Source organism: Nicotiana tomentosiformis, chromosome 9, assembly GCF_000390325.3.
Source record: "Nicotiana tomentosiformis chromosome 9, ASM39032v3, whole genome shotgun sequence".
In the NCBI taxonomy this organism is placed as follows: Eukaryota; Viridiplantae; Streptophyta; class Magnoliopsida; order Solanales; family Solanaceae; genus Nicotiana; species Nicotiana tomentosiformis.
Window position 1 is genome coordinate 45417168 of NC_090820.1, and position 22763 is coordinate 45439930.

Consider the following 22763-nt stretch of genomic DNA (forward strand, 5'->3'; position numbering starts at 1 on the left):
TTCTGGTAAAAATCATTATTTAACTATGGCTCAAAATTAGGGTACATCCTTGTGTAATAATAGTGAACAAAAAACATCCTTTAACAATTCAAAAAATGGCAAGAATCATCCTTCTGTTAATTTCCGTTAAGAAATTAACAGCTACAACCAAAACATGTGCCAAATACGTGACTTCCCCCCCCCACAAAAAAATCCCTCCCCCCCCAAAAGAAATCCCCCTTCACTCCTAATTCTATCCCTCTCGAAGCTATTCCGCTCTTCCATATTTAGTGAAACTAAGGTTTCAAAAGCTATACGTTCTACATTTAACTTCAGAAAATAACTACAGCAACAAGATACGTTATTTTCTTGAACAAGAATTGAAGCTAGAGCTATTCTACATTACTTATCTTCCCACACCTCACAAACAAGATAAAAACAACAATACCCATTGAAAACGTTTTGGCTTTTCCCATTCTATGGAGTAGTATTTTTGCTATTTCTCAAACTAAACATCTTCCTCATTCTTAAAAGCACCATCTTGTGGGTTGAAGCATAAGAAACAATAGGAAAATGATCGCTCGAAGTTTAAACGACCAATCATCCACACTAACTATGATATTATTGATATTACAGATCTTTAAGTATTTGATAACTAGTGAACTTACCGCGCGCTTCGCGCAGTTTAGAAAAACCTCTTTATAGAATGATATTTTAATATTCGAATACTAAAAATAATAAAAGTAGGTTATATATACCTTATTGTTTATCTTTGTTCTTTTATGTATCATCTTAAAAGGAGAGAAATTACTTTTTATTTTCTTTGCATAAGCTATTCATAATTTACTTTTTTTAGTTGCTTGAAACGGATACATACTTTTTCATCTTTATCTTTTGATGTGCTATAGTAAATTAAAGTGAATAGTTATTTCTTTTCTATCCATGGAATATAGACATCTTATTATGAAATATATGTAAAATTCATGAATATACACAAAATTTTGTGGGGGAGAAACCATTATCACTGCATGTCTACCGTCTGCCGTTATTGCAATCACTTCAAATCGCCACTATTTTTTGTTCGTTTGAGATCTCTCCTCATGTACATTAGAGATGTCCAAAAGGAATGGAACATTGGAGGGTAAAAACTTGAATGAAAATGATGTTCTATCAAAATGAAAGGGGGTTACTTCTCTGTCTTTGATGTTGCAATAACATTAGGAACATTAGGCAAGTATTAATAAGTAAAAACTAAAGTAAGACTATTTTAAATTGAAGGGAACTACTCACAACTTTGCTTTTTGGAGATGAAAATTTTAACTGGACCACATTAAAAATCTTACTAAATTGTATTTTTGAATTTAGCTAAAATAGAAACGATGAAAAAGTCATAAGTAGCCAAACATAAATAATTTTTATAAATTGATAAAATCACAAAAAAATTTTCAATGATATCTATGAGTGCAATTTTCGTCCTTCAAGTACCATACATCATACATGTCACAACCTATGTATGAGGGCGTGGAAATGTTTCAACTTCTAGGCACCCTATTAAAATATGGTCCTAAGTACCCTGCCTTACATTGATACTCATTGCTATTATGTAGGTCCACTCTTGCCAAAGGTCACGTCGTTTCATTATTCTTAGACATGGCTGCATTTAGCTTTTTCAAATTTGCCACCTTTTTCTTTAGGAGAAGGCTTTTCATGTAATTATATACTTGCTCCTTGATCTTGGTGGCTCTCTTGATATTTGAAAGTCAATTTGCAGAGGAGAACTTCTTGTCGTTTCATTACACTTCATGAATATTTTTAGTTCTTATCGTTGAGTCATTTGTTTTTCTTAGAAATGTCTTCCTTAATCTCTACTTTCCCAAAATTTACCCCTGTAAGATACCATAACTCAGATGCAATCTTGAAGAAACCAAGACTCTAAAGTTTAAACTGCACACCGGGCATTAAATAGTATTTCAAAGTAAAAAATTATTTTTTTCAATATGTAAAAGATATTATATAGGAACTTTAATATAATAAATAAAATATTATTTTAACTCCCGAGTCATTCATAGAAATCCGAGAGAATATATAAGACATAACAAAATTACATTTATAAGATAAAAGAGTAAGCATTGAATATAAGTTCTGGAAAAAATAAAGCATAGGATAAAAATAGAAATTAATATGTAAAAATCATGTGAAATCGAAAAGGGCAAGGCATATTCAAGGCAATGAAAAGAAGATGGGGGGGGGGGGGGGGTGGAGGAAACACATACCCAAAAAAAAAAATGCATACCTTGAATTTCACGGGGAAAGAGAAAACTCGAAGTGTACCTATAGTCTTAGTGGGTTGTTACACAAATGGAGAGAGATGAACGATGAATAGTGAGGAGAGACAACTACAGAGTGAATTAATTCTAATGAAGAAGAATCGAAACAATTTTAACTCTTCTCTCTTTATCAAGAGGAATAATCATTCATAATTAAGCTGCTTACAAAAATAACTTTAAAAAATAAGAAATAATTCAAAAAAGGGAATAAAATAAATAAATACAAATACCTATCATTTGAAGTTGCCACACCCGTTTATGCAAAATGAGCATTTTAAAGAAAAATACAATTCCTATCATTTAAAAATGCTAATTTTTATACTAATATTGTATTTTTCATAAATAATTATCAATCTTTATTAATCAAATATCTTTTCATTATGTTTCTTACAACATCATATATAAAATTATTTGACAAAAAAAAAATCCATGAAGCTTATTTTGGTATATGTGCTTGAATTAAAAAAACTAAACTCAATTAACTAAATTAATTTTTAACCTTAATAAGAAAAACATCAATATAATTAAATGTATTCTCTGGTTGACGGGATCAAATTCCCTAGTTTCTAATACTTTCCTTTTTCTTTTAATTTTCCTTTGCTTTGCTTAAATTTATTTGGCAATTCTTCTTTCAATTCCAATTAAAGCAATCCCTGAGCCCTAATCATAGTTGTAATGACTTGAGTATTCCCCCAAGGTAAATAACAAACTTAAATCTGCATGGACACTTAATATTATGATAAAATATACAATTAAACGGGTCTTGATATGAGTGGATAGAAACAATTCTGAGTTCTTAATAAATAATTCTACTACATTGATCAGATCTTAAAAAGAAAATTCTTTTCAAAAGGGTAGATCAATATGAACTTTGAAAATGATTTTTTTCCTCTTGTATATGTTTAATTGGAACCTAATCACAATTTTGTGAAAATATAATTAGACCATGTTTTGTATAAGTTTGATCTACAGACTTCTTGAATTGATACTCTTGAAAAAGTCATCCAAGAAGAAATTATCAGAAACAATATCGCTCGTAAAAAGATAAAAAATAACCTACACCCGACAGACATATGGGTAATAGAGTAAACTCAAACGACAAATTATGATTCCAACATGAACAACCTTAAAAGAAAATACTATGATGAACCACTCTATTAATACATGTTTGTCCAATCCTTTGTCGATCCCCTATGATGAACCATTTGGTTTATGGATGCTTGCTTTGTAGGGTGCTTTTCATGAGAGTATATGACTCAAAGAAAAGTATACTGAGCGTGAAAGAAAATGTTCCATGACATAGATTTTTATATTTATATTTTTTTTTTATGAATACTGAAACTAATTAAATATATCTATTGGGGGTGTTGCTACGGTTGTCAAAATAGTATAGCTTAGCCTAAATTTACATTAAACATATTAATAGACATTAATTACAGGGGAGTTGAAGAACCATAATATTTAAAGGCAGTTACTACTTTAATTGTCACAATTAGAAAAGGGAATAACCGTTGTAACCTTTCATAAGCATGCGTCTTTCAAATAGCAAAATTTATTTTTATTAGTTGTTGCAACCGTTCCACTCAGTTTGGAAGAACGTGACTTTTGATAGTACAAATAACAATAAAAAAAAAGAAGAAAAATGCCTAAAAAAACAAGAAAAAGATAAATAGCAATTCTCATATAGGAAAACTGTCACTCCTTAAACATATCTTCATGGACTACTATACGGATAAATTACATATACAACTGTTCAGACTTCATTAACAATGAGAAATATTTTACATAGCATATATAAATTAAATTATCATCTTAAAAGTGAAAGCAAAAACTTAAAATATAGTAGTATTAATTTCATCTAAATTTAACTTTTCCTTCATTTTACAATTAGAATGAAATTACGACTTATTTCCTCCTATTCTGCCAAAGCAAATTCTTCTAGCTTGTACAAAGTCTATACCTTATCTATCAAGAACTTTGAAATTAAAATCACATCTCAACGTCTTATCAAGAAAGTCCATCTGACACCTCTATTATTTCAACCTATCTAACTTCTGAATAATATCACCCTCTTTTGATCCCTTTTCATTCATCTAATTATCTCTTTGACAAAGCATTTATTAGTCTGGCTAGGTTTCTACACTAAGTTACATTAACTCGCAAATTAATGAGTCAAAGATTAGGAAATCCACAACTCATATATATATATATATATATTATAAGGTTATTCTCCAAAGAAAAAAATAATCTCAAAAGCGAACTCTACTGTCTTGCCCTCTAAAGACAAAATGTTATGGAAAAATGAGATCAAACACGAAGCTTTTTAAGAATCAACACTTCCCTTCTTCCCTGAATATTAGAATTAAAAGCACTTTCAGATTTTTATCTTCCTCTGTTAGCCATTGCCATTTTTTTTTCTTTCAATTTTCTTATGAAAATAATAATCAATTTCCAACAGTTGTTTTAGCATATATATAACTTTCCAACTGTACTGTGTTAACTACTGTAGGATATTATATTGAGTTGCATCCTCATTTCTTGAGCAAGAACCAAAATCTCTTGTCCCTTGATCCTCTCTTAGGTATCTTGGACAACTCTGACACAAAGTCCAGGAAAACAAACATAAGCTGTGGGATTAAAAAAGGAAAAAATAGAAATTTAAAAATAAAAATTTGAAAATCAAACACCAAAAGTACATGACAGTTGAAAATTAAAATAGAAACTTAATTAAAATATATTGAAAATTAAACACCATATATACATGAAGCTTCATCCGTACCATTAGCTTCTTCTCTGCCGAAACTTGCTCACTGCTGGTTGACTTCCTCGACTCCGCTAGTTTATTATCTTTTGTAAAGTAAATGATCGGCTCAGCAATAAAAAAAATTAATTGATGAGGAAAGTTGATAATTATATCCTTAAAAGAGTCTTTGTCCAAAGAATTGTGCATTAATCATCACAAGAAACTAACCTTAGTCAAAAGAAAAGGTCGAAAGGTTAATACAAATTTCTTTTTCATTCCTTATTTATTATGCAGAATATTACAAGAAAGTTTTTGAAGAGTGGAAGGTTGCAATGGTTCGAGTAAAAAGAAAAGGTTGTAACGGTTAAAAGTTGTAAGTAAGGGTTTTTGTTTCTGTATTTCTGGAATTTAATAATGGATTATTGTACTAAATTGAGTGAGGAAAAAATCTAAAAATTGACAAAATAGATAAATTTATTTTCTTGTCTATAAGATATGCCACATCATCTCTTAAGGCCCCTCAATTATAAATATATATAGATATCATATACAATAGCTTTCACATTAACTTATACTGATATTACTGAATTTACAAAGTTCTAGTAAGTCTTTTATTTAATATAAAGATTTATTATTTTAATATTTATTATATTCAAAGAAAAATTAAGTTTTAGAAGCCTAAGCTTCGGCAAAGGATGAAGACGAGATGATCGGGAAGGACAAAACAATGAGATTTGGGGGGAGTCACGTGTTTGACACATGTTTTGATTGCAGTTGTTAGTTTCTTAACGGAAATTAACGGAAGGATGATTTTTGTATTTTTTTGGATAGTTAAGGAATATATTTTGTTAACTATTATTACACAAGGATATACTATACTTTTGAGCCACAGTTGAGAGAATTTTAGCCAAAAACTCTATTATTTCGAAATATTGAATTTAATAATACAATACAACAAATTTTAACTAATTTACACAATGATGGTGTTAATGACTAACCACTGACAGTCGTACTCAGTTCATCGGTCCTGTGCAGCTAACATACAAATTCCAGTCCTCTCAACTATTAATCTCAGCGGAAAAAACAAAAGTAACTCTTTAATTTTGATCATCCGTCTCAACTCAGAAGCTCTCTTCTCAATTATTTCTCTTCATCTCTCTGCTGCTGCAGCAAAAGCCCATTTGTGGGTTCCTTTCAATTTGGCCTAAATTTCTCACTATCAATAGTAAGTTTTTCATTAATGTAATCTTTTTCTTAATTTTCTTTGAGCAATTGTAATACACTGAAGGTTCTGTGCATGTTCATTTCCAAGTAAATTCAAGCTTCACTTTGTTTTAGCCATTTCAACAAGGATTAGAGAAATTAATTAAGAAAAATGAAATCTTTTTTTACCCCATAAAATGAAAGAAAAAGATGTGGAATTTGGGTCATATTTTAGGAATACAAGGTAGTAGGCCTTGCTAATTTGCTCATGCATTCTATAAGTGACTTCTTGGTTTTTTATGGATAGTCTGACTAGTTTGAATTGAGAAAAAAATAATAATTTGGTTTATAAAACGATGTTTCGATATCTAGAAGCTACATATACCATTCAACTGTTGCAAAATTATACCAGAAATTAAGCAAATTTTGTTGAGAAATGTATATTTTTAGTCGTTTCCAAAAATAATGTCCGACAAAATATTTTCTTTTGTATATATATGTATTATATAAATACATATTTTATACACTTTTGGCTAGCGAATGCAATTAATTTCGGCCGACCAGTTTGTCCGGGCTAGCTTGCACGCACCTCGACTGTTCCAACTGGTCGCACCTCAATTATTCCACCCGGTTTCACCTCGACTATTCCACCGGTTACCTGCTATCTCTCACTAGCACAGATACCACTAAACTCTGGCCACCAAGGTTTAAGCAAATGGGAAGAAATGACAGTAGTGTCTTTTGCCTCCTCTAGGTAGCTATTATGCAAATTTTAGACAAAGGTTTTTGGTGAAAGATGAATTGTTTAAGTTTAGCTATCTGAAAGTAAAAGAACACAATTAATTTGGAAGTAGTACACATATTTTGGCACCTTTCCAGAAATCTAAGTGCAGAATTTAATGACTGATACTGTTAATTGAGCTCCATTTAAAGTGTTAATTGGCCCGAAAACATGTTCAATGTTTGGTTTTATATTTTCTGTATCAAATCTCTCGTCTCTCATTCTTGTACAACATTCAAATTGTGTAACTTTCTCGATTTTTTTCAATCTTTCTTAAATAGTGGATGAACTTGCTTGGTTCTGACATAACTATAGAGCAGCATATACTGGCTTTTACTATTAATTCTAAGGATAATACTACTTAACAGCTTTTAAGTAGTCATGGTTCTTCTCTCTTGGATAGCTTCTTGATTCTGAAGTTGTTTTTCAATTGGCAATATGCTGTATTAGAACAACGGGATATAGTCCATGATTTTTACTTTACTACATATTCTTCAGCACAGAAAGTTCTCCAGTTTGTATATCAGGATTCTTGACCATAGTCTGTGTTGTGCATCTCTTTCAAGTTACAAATGAAGAAGTGAACGGAATCGAGAATTTGACATCTCATTATGCATCATTAAGAATGTAAAAGATCGTCATACATCAAAAAGTTCAAAGTGCTTTCGAAGTCACGTATTATATCCATAGATCTTTGTGCATACTTATGAAGAACATAAAATTAATTCAGCATCTTTAACATGTTCATAGTGGAAGGTGGCGAGAAGATTAACACTTCAGAGGCAAATCATAGCTGCACGATTCCAAGAGAAATGGATGGTTTACATCTCAAGCCTGTTGCACGTTTGGAGTCAGGAGAAGGCTTACCTTATGCTCCTGAAGATTGGCCATATCCAGGTGATATTTGGACTTGGAAAGTTGGAAAAAGAGTCAAAGCTTCAGGATACTTTCAAGATAGATACTTGATTGCTCCAAAAAGGCTTCAAGAAACCCCAAGAAAGAAAATGTGGTTTTTGAGCAAGATTTCTCTTAAATACTATATCAAAACAAACTTCCCTGAAGCTGATATCAATGCTTTTTTCTCGTCATTCGTTTGGGAAATTCCAGCTGAATTCAATGCTTTTTTCTCGTCATCTGAGGGCAAAGGTTAGTATGAGAACTATGCAAATTTCTGACACTTCTTGATTGGATATTGTTCAATGTCATGTATGTTTAGGTTTTTCTGTGATATAATATACTGATAGATAAACTCCCTTTCTATGATTACACAGTTCTGTCTCTTGGCCTCTTTCTTTTCGTTTTGGTCACCATATAGGTCTTTAGACTTGAAAATTGCCAACCGCATTAGCATAATAACTTTATATCTGTTACATTCTCTTGTCTAATCATGGTGTAATTACTTAATGTCCGGAGCTGCCTCAAATTGCATTATTATTGTTGCTCTTGATTATCACTGTTTACTTGCAGCTGTCTCTTGTTCTTGATTTGATTAGGTTCTATCATAGCGCTGTTTCAAAGCATCTTACCTGCCACATTACTGGAAATATAGACAAGAAGGGACAGTACCAAAAAGCCATATAAAAGCAGAATAAAAACAGCAAGATAGATTGTAAAACATTACTAGGGATAAAATTATAAAAATCTTAGTCAAACCAAAACGTGCTTATTAGATAAAAAGTCATAAGTTGGGGATAACCAACTTATGGCTTTTGGTTGTTTATGCAAAGTACTCTTGGGGCTTATAAACCGTGTAAATAAGTCAGAAAGTGCTTACAAGCTAATTTTACTAGCTTATAAGCTAATTTTACTAGCTTATAAGCTTAGGACTCATTTGGCTTAGCGAGATGAAAGTAGCTAATAAGCATCAAGTGTTGAAACTAATTTTATAAATAATAATTACGTTCTTGGATAGAAATGATGAAGCTGATACATAAAGCAATTGATGTGATTGGTAAAACAATGCTTATTTTTTTGTTAAATTGACTAATATGTCCTTAAAACTATTTAAAAAAATATATAAATTCAAAAGTATCTTAACAAGGAGAAGGAGGAATGGCGAAAATGGAATTGAGAGAGACTCAAACGTTTTGTTTTGGGAAAGATATGTCAAGGATTGCAGAATCCATAAATTGGGGTTGACCAACTTATAATATAGATAAAATAGTAAAAATCTTGATCAAACAAAAAATGTTTATAAATTAAAAATCCATAAGTTTATAAGCACTTTTGATCAAACCAAAAGCGTTATATGTGATCTTTTACTGATTTTGGTTTATAAGCACTTTTGGTGTTCATCAATGCATAGATAAGTTGGTGGAGAGTGATACCTGCTTGTGTATGGTGGACAGTGTGGACAGAGAGGAACTCAAGAGTTTTTGAAGACCGATACAATACTCTTCAAAATGTTAAGATGAATTGTATTCTTTTGTTTTATTTTTGGTGTAAAGAAAGGCATGTAGAGAATACAGAGTCCCTGGTTGACATGTTAGGTTTTTTGTAAGTTTGGTGGATCAGACATGTTAGGTTTTTTGTAAGTTTGGTGGATCAGTTTTGATCTTCCCCCCTGTACATATGGCTTTGCACTGCCTTTGCCTTTTCTTTTTCAATATATTGGTACCCGTCTCAAAAAATGCATAGATAAGTAAAACAACGTTGGTAAGCTGGTTGACCATCTTATAAGCTTATCCAAATGCCCAATAGTTGCTCTGTATTAAAGATCATGACTTCTTCGGTGCTAGTCTTGTAAACATAGGTTCTTCATTTTCATGTATTAGTCAAAAATAAATAAAGACCGTCATATTTCTAAAATAAGGTGTGAGAAATAATGACACGAAAAAATTATATTATTGATAACTTAAGTGTTTTCGCAGTAGCCCTATTTATATACAATGTTTACATAGTACTATATAGCTATTTTTGGATGTGGGATAATATATATTACTACTAACTATTTAAGACTCCCCCTCAAGCTTAGCTGGTACATATAAATCATATGGACTGAGTTTGTTGCAGATGTAACTAATACGAGGATCAGTGAGGGGTTTGGTGAAAGTATCTGCAAGCTGATTATTCGACTTCACAAACTTTGTAACAATATCTCCCGAGAGTATCTTTTCTCTGGCGAAGTGACAGTCAATATCAATGTATTTAGTCCTCTCATGAATTACCGGATTTGATGTAATATAAAGGGCAACCCGATTATCATGCACAAGTTTTATCCGACTGATTTCACCAAATTTCAATTCCTTGAACAACTGCTTGACCCAAACTAGCTCACATGTTGCCATAGCCATAACTCAATATTCTGCTTTTGCGCTAGACCGAGCAACCATATTCTATTTCTTGCTCTTCCAAGACACCAAATTATCTCCTACTAAAATACAATATTCTGACGTAGAACGTCTATCAGAAGGTCATCCTGCCCAATCAACGTTTATGTATCCCACGATCTGCTCATGGCCTCGATCCTCAAACAATAGTCCTTTGCCTAGGTATGATTTTAAATACCAAAGAATTTGACCACTTGCATCCCAATGACTATCACAGGGAGAGTTCATAAATTGACTTACAATGCTCACAAGAAAGGAAATGTCAGGTCTTGTTACCGTGAGGTAATTTAACTTACCAACCAACTGCCTATATCTTGCAGGATCGCTAAGAGGCTCCCTCTATCCTGGCAGAGGTTTAACATTCAGACTCATGAGTGTCAATAGGTCTACAACCCGTCATTCTTGTCTTCTCAAGAATGTCTAAGGCATATTTCGTTGTGAAATAACAATACCTGAGCTAGACTGAGTGACCTTAATACCTAGAAAATACTTCAATCTACCCAGATCCTTAGTCTCGAAGTGCTAAAAGAGATGTTGCTTCAAACTAGTGATGCCATCTTGATCATTGTGAGTAACAACGATATCATCAACATAAACCACCAAATAAATACACAGATTTGAAGCAGAATGCCAATAAAATACAGAGTAATCAGTTTCACTATGAGTCATGCCAAACTCCTGAGTAACTGTTAGTTTATAGATATGTATAGTGTAGTCTTGTCCCACATTGGAAGAGGAGTAATATCTCCTTGTAGTGTATAACTATAAATAGAGACCTCTTGTATTGTATTTATCATCCAATATCAATAACATATTTTCTCCCGTGCCTTCTCACATGGTATCAGAGCATTAGTGAGAAAAGATCGTTGTGCGTCATTCCAGCGTTAACCGGGAAGAAATAACTTAGTCATCGTGTAATTTTTCCGGAGACCTAAGGTTTGTCTAAGTGAAAGTCACTTTCTGTCGGTGTTGTGCTAAAACCAACACCACCACGAGGTAAATCACCCTCCGACTACCAACCCCTGAAATTTTATTCGGCAGAAAAGCCGCCACGCTCCACGCGCCGGCAACAACTTTTCCGGCGAGGGTTCTGGCCACTTTCCGGCCATTTTTTCGCGAAGCTTCTTCAGGACAGTGTGTTCTCCTTAAAATTTCGAGCCTACCCCTCTAATTCAAATCAAATTTTGGCCACTTTTATATTTTTCCGGGGTGAACAGTGACCTTTCTGGCCATATTTTGAAAATATTTCTTCAGGACAGCTTGCTCACAAAGGAATTCTGAGTCTATCCATCTTGGTTACAACAAATTCCGACAACTTTGGAATTTTCCGCGCGAGCTACAGTGTTTCCGGCACAGAACAGTGTTCTGTTTTCCTGCTGTAAACAGTGTTTTTCAAGCTATTTCTTCAGTTTTCTCACAGGAGTTACTTATTTCCACTATTTCAAGTTAACCCTACTACTACAAATTGTAGCGACATGGGAACCGATGCTTTGAATAGTCGGATGGTTTCTTTAGCAGAGTATATTGAGTTCCTTCAGTATAAAGCATGTAAGCAGACATCTTCTGAGATAGCTTCTGTTGTTCAAACAGGTAATAGCGTGACTTGTTTCTCCCAATCTTCATCCTCTGAGTTTTGGGTCATTGATTCAGGTGCATCAGATCATATTTCTGGTAACAAATCTCTTTTCACTACTATTTCGTATTCTCAATCTCTTCCAAAAGTCACAATGGCCAATGGGTCTCAAACCATGGCAACTGCAATAGGTCAAGCAAGCCCACTTCCTTCCTTACCTTTAGATTCAGTCCTTTATGTTCCCAATAGTCCTTTTAATCTCATAGCTGTTAGTCGCTTAGCCAAATCACTTAAATGCGCTGTTTTATTTCTTGATGACCATGTTTTTATACAGGAACGCAGTATGGGGCGGATCATTGGTACCGGACGTGAATCAAACGGACTTTATTACCTTATCCTTGCTAAATCACATGGACTCACATCTTGTCTTCCTTCTACAACTTGTCCTGTTACTGATTCACCAGATTTATTACATAAACGGTTGGGACATCCCAGTTTGTCAAAACTTCAGAAAATGGTATCTGGTTTATCTCACTTGTCAGCTCTAGAGTGTGAGTCATGTCAGCTCGGTAAGCATACCCGCTCCCATTTCCCTCGACGTCTTGATAATCGAGCAGAGTCACCTTTTACTTTAGTCCATTCAGATATTTGGGGTCCTAGTCGGGTCAGTTCCACCTTAGGATTCCGCTACTTTGTTAGTTTCATTGATGATTTTTCCAGGTGCACTTGGATATTTTTGATAAAAAATCGATCTGAGCTGTTTTCTATTTTCCAGACCTTCCACGCTGAAATTCAAAATCAATTTGGGGTTTCTATTCGCACATTTCGTAGTGATAATGCTAGAGAGTATTTGTCTTCCCTATTTCAGCAGTTTATGAAATCTCATGGGATTATTCATCAAACATCTTGTCCGTACACATCTCAACAAAATGGGGTAGCTGAAAGAAAGAATAGACATCTTATTGAAACTGCTCGTACCCTACTCATACAATCTCATGCTCCGTTGCGTTTTTGGGGGATGCCGTTCTTACATCTTGCTATCTTATTAATCGTATGCCATCTTCAGCTATCCAGAACCAAGTTCCATTCTCTATCTTGTTTCCCCACTTACCTTTGTTCTCTCTTCCACCCCGTATCTTTGGAAGCACTTGTTTTGTCCATAACCTTACTCCAGGAACAGATAAGTTAGCACCTCGTGCTCTTAAGTGCGTATTTCTGGGTTTCTCGAGAACACAAAAGGGGTATCGATGCTACTCTTCTGACCTCCAGCGGTACCTTATGTCCGCTGATGTTACCTTCTTTGAAACCCAATCATACTTCATAGGTTCAGGTCATTACTTAGATATTTCTGAGGTACTACCAGTTTCATCTTTTGGAGATTCAGTCACTCCAGCTCCACCACCTACAGCTCCAGTTGTAGCTCCACCACCTACAGCTCCAATTGTAGCTCTACCACCTATAGCTCCAGTTCCACCACCTACAGCTCCGGTTGTAGCTCCACCACCTATAGCTCAGTTCCTCCACATAATCCAGTTCAACCTTCTGCAGCTCCACCATTCTTGACTTATCATCGTCATCCACATCCAGCATCAGGCCCAGATGATTCACGCCCCGCATCAGATTCTGCACTTACTGCGGACTTGTCTCGTCTTAGTCAACTAATTGCACTCCGCAAAGGTGTACGATCCACACTTAATCCTAATCCCCACTATGTCGGTTTAAGTTATCATCGTCTGTCGTCACCACATTATGCTTTTATATCTTCTTTGTCCACTGTTTCTATCCCTAAGTCTACAGGTGAGGCACTATCTCATCCAGGATGGCGACATGCTATGATTGACGAGATGTCTGCTTTACATGCGAGTGACACTTGGGAGCTTGTTCCTCTTCCTGCAGGTAAGTCTACTGTTGGTTGTCGTTGGGTTTATGCAGTCAAAGTCGGCCTGGATGGCCAGATTGATCGGCTTAAGGCTCGTCTTGTTGCAAAAGGATATACTCAGATTTTTGGGCTTGATTATAGTGATACTTTCTCTCCCGTGGCTAAAGTAGCATCTATTCGTCTCTTTTTGTCCATGGCTGCTGTACGTCATTGGCCTCTTTATCAGTTAGACATTAAGAATGCTTTTCTCCACGGTGATCTTGAGGAAGAAGTTTATATGGAGCAACCACCTGGTTTTGTTGCTCAGGGGGAGTTTAATGGTTGTGTGTGTAGATTGCGCAAGTCACTATATGGTTTGAAACAGTCCCCTCGAGCTTGGTTTGGTAAGTTCAGCACAATTATTCAGGAGTTCGGCATGACTCGTAGTGAGGCTGATCACTCTTGTGTTTTATCGGCATTCTGCTCCTAATCTGTGTATTTATCTAGTGGTTTATGTTGATGATATTGTTATTACTGGTAATGATCAGGATGGTATTACTAATCTGAAGGAACATCTCTTTCAGCACTTCCAGACTAAGGATCTGGGCAGATTGAAGTATTTTCTAGGTATTGAGGTCGCTCAGTTTAGCTCAGGTATTGTTATTTCACAGCGGAAGTATGCCTTAGACATTCTTGAGTAGACTGGAATGATGGGTTGCAGACCTATTGACTCTCCTATGGATCCGAATGCTAAGCTTCTGCCTGGACATGGGGAGCCTTTTAGAGACCCTACGAGATATAGGAGGTTGGTTGGCAAATTGAATTACCTCACAGTGACTAGACCTGACATTTCTTTTCCGGTGAGTATTGTAAGTCAGTTTATGGATTCTCCATGTGATACTCACTGGGATGCAGTTGTTCGCATTCTTCGGTATATAAAGTCAGCTCCAGGCAAAAGATTACTATTCGAGGATCGAGGCCACGAGCAGATTGTTGGGTACACAGATGCTGATTGGGCAGGATCACCTTTTGATAGACGTTCTACGTCTGGATATTGTGTTCTAGTAGGAGGTAATTTGGTCTCGTGGAAGAGCAAGAAACAGAATGTAGTTGCTCGATCTAGCGCCGAAGCCGAATATCGGGCCATGGCTATGGCGACGTGTGAGTTAGTTTGGGTCAAGCAGTTGCTCAAGGAGTTAAAGTTCGGAGAAATCAGCAAGATGGAACTAGTGTGTGATAACCAAGCTGCTCTTCATATTGCGTCAAATCCGGTGTTCCATGAGAGGACTAAACACATTGAGATCGACTGCCACTTTGTCAGAGAAAAAATACTTTCAGGAGATATTGTTACAAAATTTGTAAAGTCGAATGATCAACTAGTAGATATTTTCACTAAGTCTCTTACTGGTTCTCGTATTAGTTACATGTGTAACAAGCTCGGTACATATGATGTGTATGCACCGGCTTGAGGGGGAGTGTTAGTTTATAGATATGTATAGTGTAGTTTTGTCCCACATTGAAGAGGAGTAATATCTCCTTGTAGTGTATAACTATAAATAGGGACCTCTTGTATTGTATTTATCATCCAATATCAATAACATATTTTCTCCCGTGCCTTCTCACAGTAACTATGCTGAATTTACCAAACCCAGTGTTTTGGATAGCGTGCGGCGACAAATAGCGACGAGGGCCCGCTTCACTAAGGCTAGAGGCGCGCAGCGAAGCGCTCGTCTTTTTGATGCGAAGCGATAATTTATATAAAAACATAAAATATTATATATATATATATATATATATATATATATATATATATATATAAAACTAAAAACTCAATAGATACTAGATAGTCATAGTAGATTCATAAACTAAAGTCTAAAAGTCTAAAACAAGCAACATCAATTCTTCTTCAAGATTTTTAAATTCTAGAACTTCATGAATGTTAGCATTATATTGGCTCTCATCTTCTTCATCCTCGGAGTTGTCATCAATTAGGGACCGACTTGAACTTGCTACTCCTTTTTCCTTGTAATTTGAACTTGAAGAATTCCCTCTAAGACCATAGATATTCATTTGAAAGAGGAAGGGAAAAGCCTCTGTATTTTGCTTGAAAAATAAAGCACAAAAACAGACCTCTGTTTCTGTTCTTCTCGACAAAAAACAGAGGAAAAAAATAGAAAAAAGAAGAGAAGAACAAGGAGAAAGAAGAAAGAAGAAAGAAGAAAGAAGAAAGAAGAAAAAGAAAGAAAGGAAACTCAGAGAAGCATACCTGGTTTTTCAATGGCAGAAACTTGATGAAGAAGACGATGGCACTTGGCAGAAACCTCAAGCTTTCAGATGAAGAAGACGATGGCACAGTAGTTGCGAGCCCTAATCGCGAGTTCGCGACCTTTTTTTAGATGAAACTCTGTTGTTTTGTTCGAAGTTGAAGCAGCTATGTTGTCAACCCCTAATCGCGACCCTTTTGTTAAGTCTTTGCCCTTTTTTTAAAAAAAGTGACGCTACAGTCGCTTCTCGCTACACAGGCAGAGGCAAGCGCTATTTTGAAACGCAACGCTACAGAGGGAAAGTAGCGACACTGCCTCGCCTCGCCTCACGCTATTAGCGCTGAGGCGAGCGTTATTTTTAACACTGACCAAACTAAGTGCAATCGACATACAAGGCCACTAGACTCCTCCTTAGCAGCAAAACCAGGTGGTTGCTTCACAAAAACTTAATCCTCAAGATCATCGTGAAGAAAAGCATTCTTAATGTCCAACTGATAGAGAGACCAATGGCGAACAACAACTATGGATAGAAATAGACGGACGGACTGGTGCTATTTTAGCCACGGGAGAGAAGCTATGACGGTAATCAAGCCCAAAATATCTGAGTATATCATTTGGCAACAAGGCGGGCCTTAAAGCGATCAATCGGCCATCTCGACCAACTTTGACTGTATAAACCCAACGACAACCAACAATAGATTTACTTGAAGCCACAGAGTATATCAAGTACCACTCGCATGTAAAACAAACATCTCGTCAATCATAGCCTGTAGCCATCTTGGATAAGACATTGCTTCACCCCTAGACTTACGGATAGCAACAGAGGACAAAGAAGATACAAAAACATAATAGGGATGACAAACGATGATAACTTAAATCGATATAATGTGTGGTTAGGATTAAGTAAGGACCGTATACCTTTTCGAAGTGTAATCAGTGGACTATGAGGAGACAAGTTCGCAGTAGGAGAGGATTCAGGTGTAGAATGTGAATCAGTTGGGCCTGATGCTAAACGCGGACGACGACGATAAGTCAAGAGTGGTGTTCCCGTGGCTGGGGATCTAGGAGGAGCATCACTAGATTCTCAACGGTCGGTATGGATAAGACTTCTGTGACTGAGGATGTAGAAAGAGCTATAGTAAACTCCTCAAGAGTTATGTATAGGTAAGACCTTAACTATATCAATGTGGTCAAAAGAGGTTAAGTAAGGTCGAGACTCGAAAAATATGACATCAGCGAATATAAAGTACCTACAAAGATCAGGTGAGTAGCAACGATATCCCTTTTGAACAAGAGAATAACCAAGGAAGACACACTTGGGAGCACGAGGAGCTAACTTATCTTTCTCGGGAGCTAAGTTATGAATAAAGCATGTGCTCCCAAAAACACGAGCGGAAAAAGAGTATACGGGTGACTGAGGAAACATACTAAATGCGGAATCTGACTCTGGATGGAAGATGACGGCATCCGATTAATCAAATAACAAGCCGTGAGAACCACATCTCCCAAAATACAGCGGAACATGGGACTCAATAAGAAGTGTGCGAGCAGTCTCAATGAGATGCATATTCTTTCTCTCGGCTACCTCATTCTGCAGAGGGGTATACAGACAAGATGTCTGATGAATAATTCCCCGAGAAGTCATAAATTGTTGAAATTAAGAGGATAAGTATTTTAAGACATTATCAACTGCGAATGATGCGAATAGAAATGGCAAACTGATTTTTTATTTCAGCACAAAAACTCTAGAATATAAGAAACAACTCATAACGATCTTTCATTAGTAAAATCCAAGTACATCTCGAGTAATTATCAATGAAACTAATAAAATAACGAAATACTAAGGTTGAAGTGACTTTACTAGTATATCATAATGAACTAAAGAAACAAAAGACTTTGCACGACTCTCATCACTAAGCGAAAAGGTTACTCGGTTATGTTTCCCTAGTTGACATGACTCACAATCTAATGTAGACAAACTAGACATTGGGCACCATCTTCTGAAGCTTGGATAAACTCGGATGTCTAAATGTCTGTGAATTAGGTTGGGAGAATCTGTAACAGACATGTTATGCGGGATTGAGTCAAGGTAGTAAAGGCATTGTGATTCACGCCCTGTGCCAATCGTGTGTCCTGTAATGAGATCATGCATAACAAAAAAATCATCAATAAAATATATACCACATGGGAGGCCACGAGTCAACCGACTAACAAATGCAAGATTAAAAAGACAACCAGGGACCTAAAGAACGAAATCTAAAGTGACAGAGGATAGGAGATTAGCTTGTCCAACTTCTTTTGCTTTTGTTTGGACTCTATTTGCTAAAGTAACATTGGGAAGAGATTGTGAATAAACAATATTTGACAGAAGTAAACCTATTACCTCCACGACTCACAGTCCAAGAGTAGTAGATTGAGAAACACAAGCAAAGGAATTATGAGCAACAAAGGTTGTTTGTGGAGGTGTCTGCTTACTTGCTCGATACTGAAGAAACTCATTATATTTTCCTCCAGATAAAGAAAATCCCTGGTTACCTGCAGTCTCGATTTAAGCAACATGAGTATTTTTAGGTGGTCGACCATGCAAAGAGTAACACATATCACAAGTGTGTCCAAGCTTATTACAATAAGAATACTTAGGTCGAGATCTTCCAAAACGACCTCCTTCTTGTCTATTCTCCATATTCTGAGATGCCCGATTTTCCACTGTATGGGATGCGAGAAATTAGCTATCTGTGATGAGATCACTGTGTGACGGGGTGCTGTAGCAAGGCGAAGTAATTGAAAGAATAATCATATCAACGATAGGGAGAGTCGGACTAGCCAAAATTTAGTCGCGTACTGAATCAAGGTCATTAGGAAGTCCAACGAGTGTAAGAACTAGAAACATCTTCCGTCGTTGCTCTTGTTGCTTTTCAACACTAGCAAAAACTGGTATCAGTTTCTCAAATTCCTTCATGACTGCCTATACTTATCCCAAAGGAAGTAGACATATCCAATTCCTATTTCTTCAAATTTGTCATACGCGATATCACATCATAGAAACGAGATATGTCATTAGTGTATATAGTGCGAGTTTTTTCTCAAACTAAATGACATGTCTAGAATGGACAAAACAAGGGCATCAATTTGGAATCAATAGATCGCCACAAGATACTACGTAACTGAGCATCGATCTTCTCCCAAAGTGCTTTGACCTTTTCATCTCCCTCACTAGCCTTTTTGGTTAAGTGATCTTAAACACCTTGACCCTTGTACCAGAGCTCAACTGAGGAAGCCCAAGATAAGTAGTTTCAACTTCCCATTAAGGGTTCCAGAGTAATCATAACACTTAAATTTCCAATTCTCTGTGTTTTTGGAACCAAAAATATCCAACACTAGAGACATGATAAGATTGAAGAGAGTTCTAGCAAATATCAACAAAAACAGAAAAAGAATCAAAGGATAATCACTGTAGCTCGCCGAATAATTCCAAAGTTCTCGGAATCTGTAGGAAATAGTACTGGTGGACTCGGAATCATCTCACAAGCAACATGTCCTTAAGAAATTTTGTCAAAAACTAATCGGAAAGTGCTTCACGCGCTGTGTTAGACGCGATGCCGGAGTCGAGGTTCTTACCGGTGCGTGGGAGCACGTGGAGGGGGCTTTGCTAGAGAATTTTACTGGGGTTTGGTCGCTTGTGATAGGGAACCTTGTGGTAGTGTTGGATTTTGCACAACACTGAGGAAAAGAGAGATAACGCAAAGCAGCCCTAAAAGGTCTTTGGAAATTGAAGCACGTCGACTGCTTGTCTTGGTTTTCTTTCCCAGATGTTTTTTCACTGCCGCTCTGATACCATGTGAGAAATAATAACACAGAAAATTTGTATTATTGATAATTGTTTTTATAATAGCCCTATATATATATACAACGTTTACATAGGACAATATAGCAATTTTTGGATATGGGGCAATATGTATTACAACTAACTATCTAACATAAGGTTTTATGTGATCATATATTTTCTGTTATTAGTTGAAAATAAAATAGTGATGATTTTATCTTAGATATAAGGTTATGTCCAAGCTTATATTCTTAATTAAAGACAAGATTTATAGTGGTTTGAAGAGATCTAACTAGTTCAGAACTTGCTATCCAATAAATAGGATAATATGACCTCAAACTTTGTTTAAGACACTTGAATTGAGTACCATTTTATGAATGGATCCCTTCCTATTCTTCTATCTTATTCCTCCAATTTCTGTATATCCTTCTCCCCCTTTTCCCTTCTCCCTTCTGGTGCTCTATCAATTTTGGTGTGAACTCAAGTTATAATTCATTATGCTACACCCACTACTTATAAAACAACCCATTCGTCCACTGTAATGAAGATTTGAGATTAGCTCAGTAAGAATGTTAGAGGAGAAAATGAATGAGAAGGTTCTAGAGAGGAATCTTCACTAGGAGTAATCTGAGCTAAGATATTTCCAAATCTTAAAACAATACAATGAGTTATGGTCTATATATACACACTACAATTAGCTGCAACTGATTCTCCTAATTCTTCCTTTAACATCTACAGTGCCCAATCCCATAATTAGTTATAACTAACTAACAGCTACTAACAAACTAATCCTTCTGCCTCACGTGCTAGTCACGTGCTCGTTCCTTTCCTCAATACTCCCCCTCAAGCTACGTGGTGCAAATAGATTGAGCACTCCTAGCTTGCTCATTAGGTATTCATATTGTGATCTTCCCAGGGCCTTTGTAAACAAGTCTGCTTCTTGATCTTTTGACATCACATACTTGGTTCTGACAATCCCTTGTTGAATTTTCTCCCGGATGAAATGTAGATCTATCTCTATATGCTTTGTACGTTCGTGGAATATGGGATTTGTAGCAATTTGGATTGCTGCTTTGCTGTCATAGTGTAATTCCACTAGCAATTCAACCTCTGCACCTTATTCTTTGCAAAGTCCTGTTATCCATAGGATCTCTGAAACTGCAGCAGCCATGCTCCTGTATTCTGCTTCTGCTGAGCTTCTCGATATTGTGCATTGCTTCTTTGATTTCCAAGATACTAAAGAATCTCCCAACTTCATCACATATCCTGTTACTGATCTTCTTGAGATTGGGCATGATGCCCAGTTAGCATCACAAAAGGCTGTGAGCTTTGTAGACTGTTTTGAGCTCATTAGCAAACCCAATCCTTGAGCACCTTTTATATACCTGACAACTGTAATTGCAACTTCCATCTGTGACTTCTTTGGGCAATGCATGAACTGGCTTAGTACATGCACTACATAGCATATGTCTGGCCTCGTCATGGTGAGATACAACAGCTTCCCCACCAGCCTTTGATATGGTCCTGCATCTGCCAACTTCTCATCTTCTTTCAAGTTTATGTGTTGTTCATACTCCACAGTAGTGAGTTTCTGATTGCATTCCATTGGTGTAGCTTCTGGTTTTGATCCTGCCAATCCAAGATCAGTGGTCAATTCCATTGCAAATTTTCTTTGATTCATCAATATCCCTTCTCTTGACCTTGCTATTTCAATTCCAAGAAAAAACTTCAACTCCCCTAAGTCTTTGATTTTAAAGTTACACTGCAATATGGACTTTGCCTCTGAAATTAGACCGTGATCATTCCCGGTTATGAGAAGATCATCCACATATACCAAAATGATCACCAACGTGGTGCTTTGCTTCTTTGTGAACAAGGAATAATCAAAGTGACTCTGCATAAAACCTGAACTGAGCAATGCCTCGGTCAATTTTAGATTCCACTATCTTGAAGCTTGCTTCAACCCATAAAGGGATTTATGCAGCCTACATAGTTTCTCCCCCTGGCTGGGAAATCCCTGAGGTATGCACATATAAACTTCTTCAGTGAGGTCTCCTAGAAGAAATGCATTGTAAACATCCATTTGGTGCAAATTCCAGTTTTTTGCTGCTGCCAAAGCTAGAACTACTCTCACGGTCACCATCTTGACTACAAGAGAAAAGGTTTCCTGGTAGTCTAATCCTTCAACCTGATTGTAGCCTTTGACCACTAGTCGTGCCTTGTATCTTTCAACCTCTCCATTGGCTCTATACTTTATTTTGGACACCCATTTACACCCAATAGGAACCTTTCGTGCTGGTAAGTCTACTAGTGTCCAAGTTCCATTTTCTTTGAGTGCAGTCAACTCTTGGTCCATAGCTTCAATCCACTTGGGATCTGCTGCTGCTTCCTCATAGCTCACAGGCTCCTTCAAGTTTGTAATTTTGGATAGGTAGGACTTATACTCGGCTGAAACACCAGCATGACTCAAGTAGTCTTGCATTGGATACTTGCAAGGGTGCTTCCCAGCAGAACCTGTCAGTGACCCATTGCATACATAATCTTGCATCCGCACAAGCTCTTTCACAGTCCTGCCTGATTTCCTGATCTGACCATCTGTATTGTTGAGTGTAATTGCATCTGAAAATGACTCTGCCTGTGGCTTTGCATCTTCAAAACCCAGTGAATGTGGTGAGGATGGTGCCTCTGCAGCAGGTGATGCTTCTTGAGAGATTGTTTCTTCATCTATAGGTGCTGTTGCTGCTGGACCATCATCACTGTTAGCCGATGTATCATTACTGCTAGTAGATGAATCAAGCACTCCATTGGGAAAAATCTGCAGCTTTCCTTTCTTTAGCCGCTGAAAGGGAAGATGTGTTCCATGAATTTGACATCCCTGCTAAC

General features: G+C 36.3%; 1 protein-coding gene across 2 annotated transcripts in view; it reads left to right on the forward strand.

Annotated features, from left to right (window-relative positions):
• The first annotated feature begins 6054 nt into the window (after window positions 1-6054).
• The window catches only part of LOC104084527 (uncharacterized), a 25714-nt gene continuing 9005 nt past the window's right edge, over window positions 6055-22763 (forward strand). Inside the window, exons 1-2 of one of the 2 annotated variants that reach the window (XM_070186231.1) lie at window positions 6055-6274; window positions 7784-8179. In XM_070186231.1, coding sequence (XP_070042332.1) covers window position 6274; window positions 7784-8179 — 397 coding nt within the window. In that variant the 5' untranslated portion in view covers window positions 6055-6273. The remainder of the gene's footprint in view (window positions 6275-7783; window positions 8180-22763) is intronic. The other variant, XM_070186232.1, reaches the window with a different exon arrangement.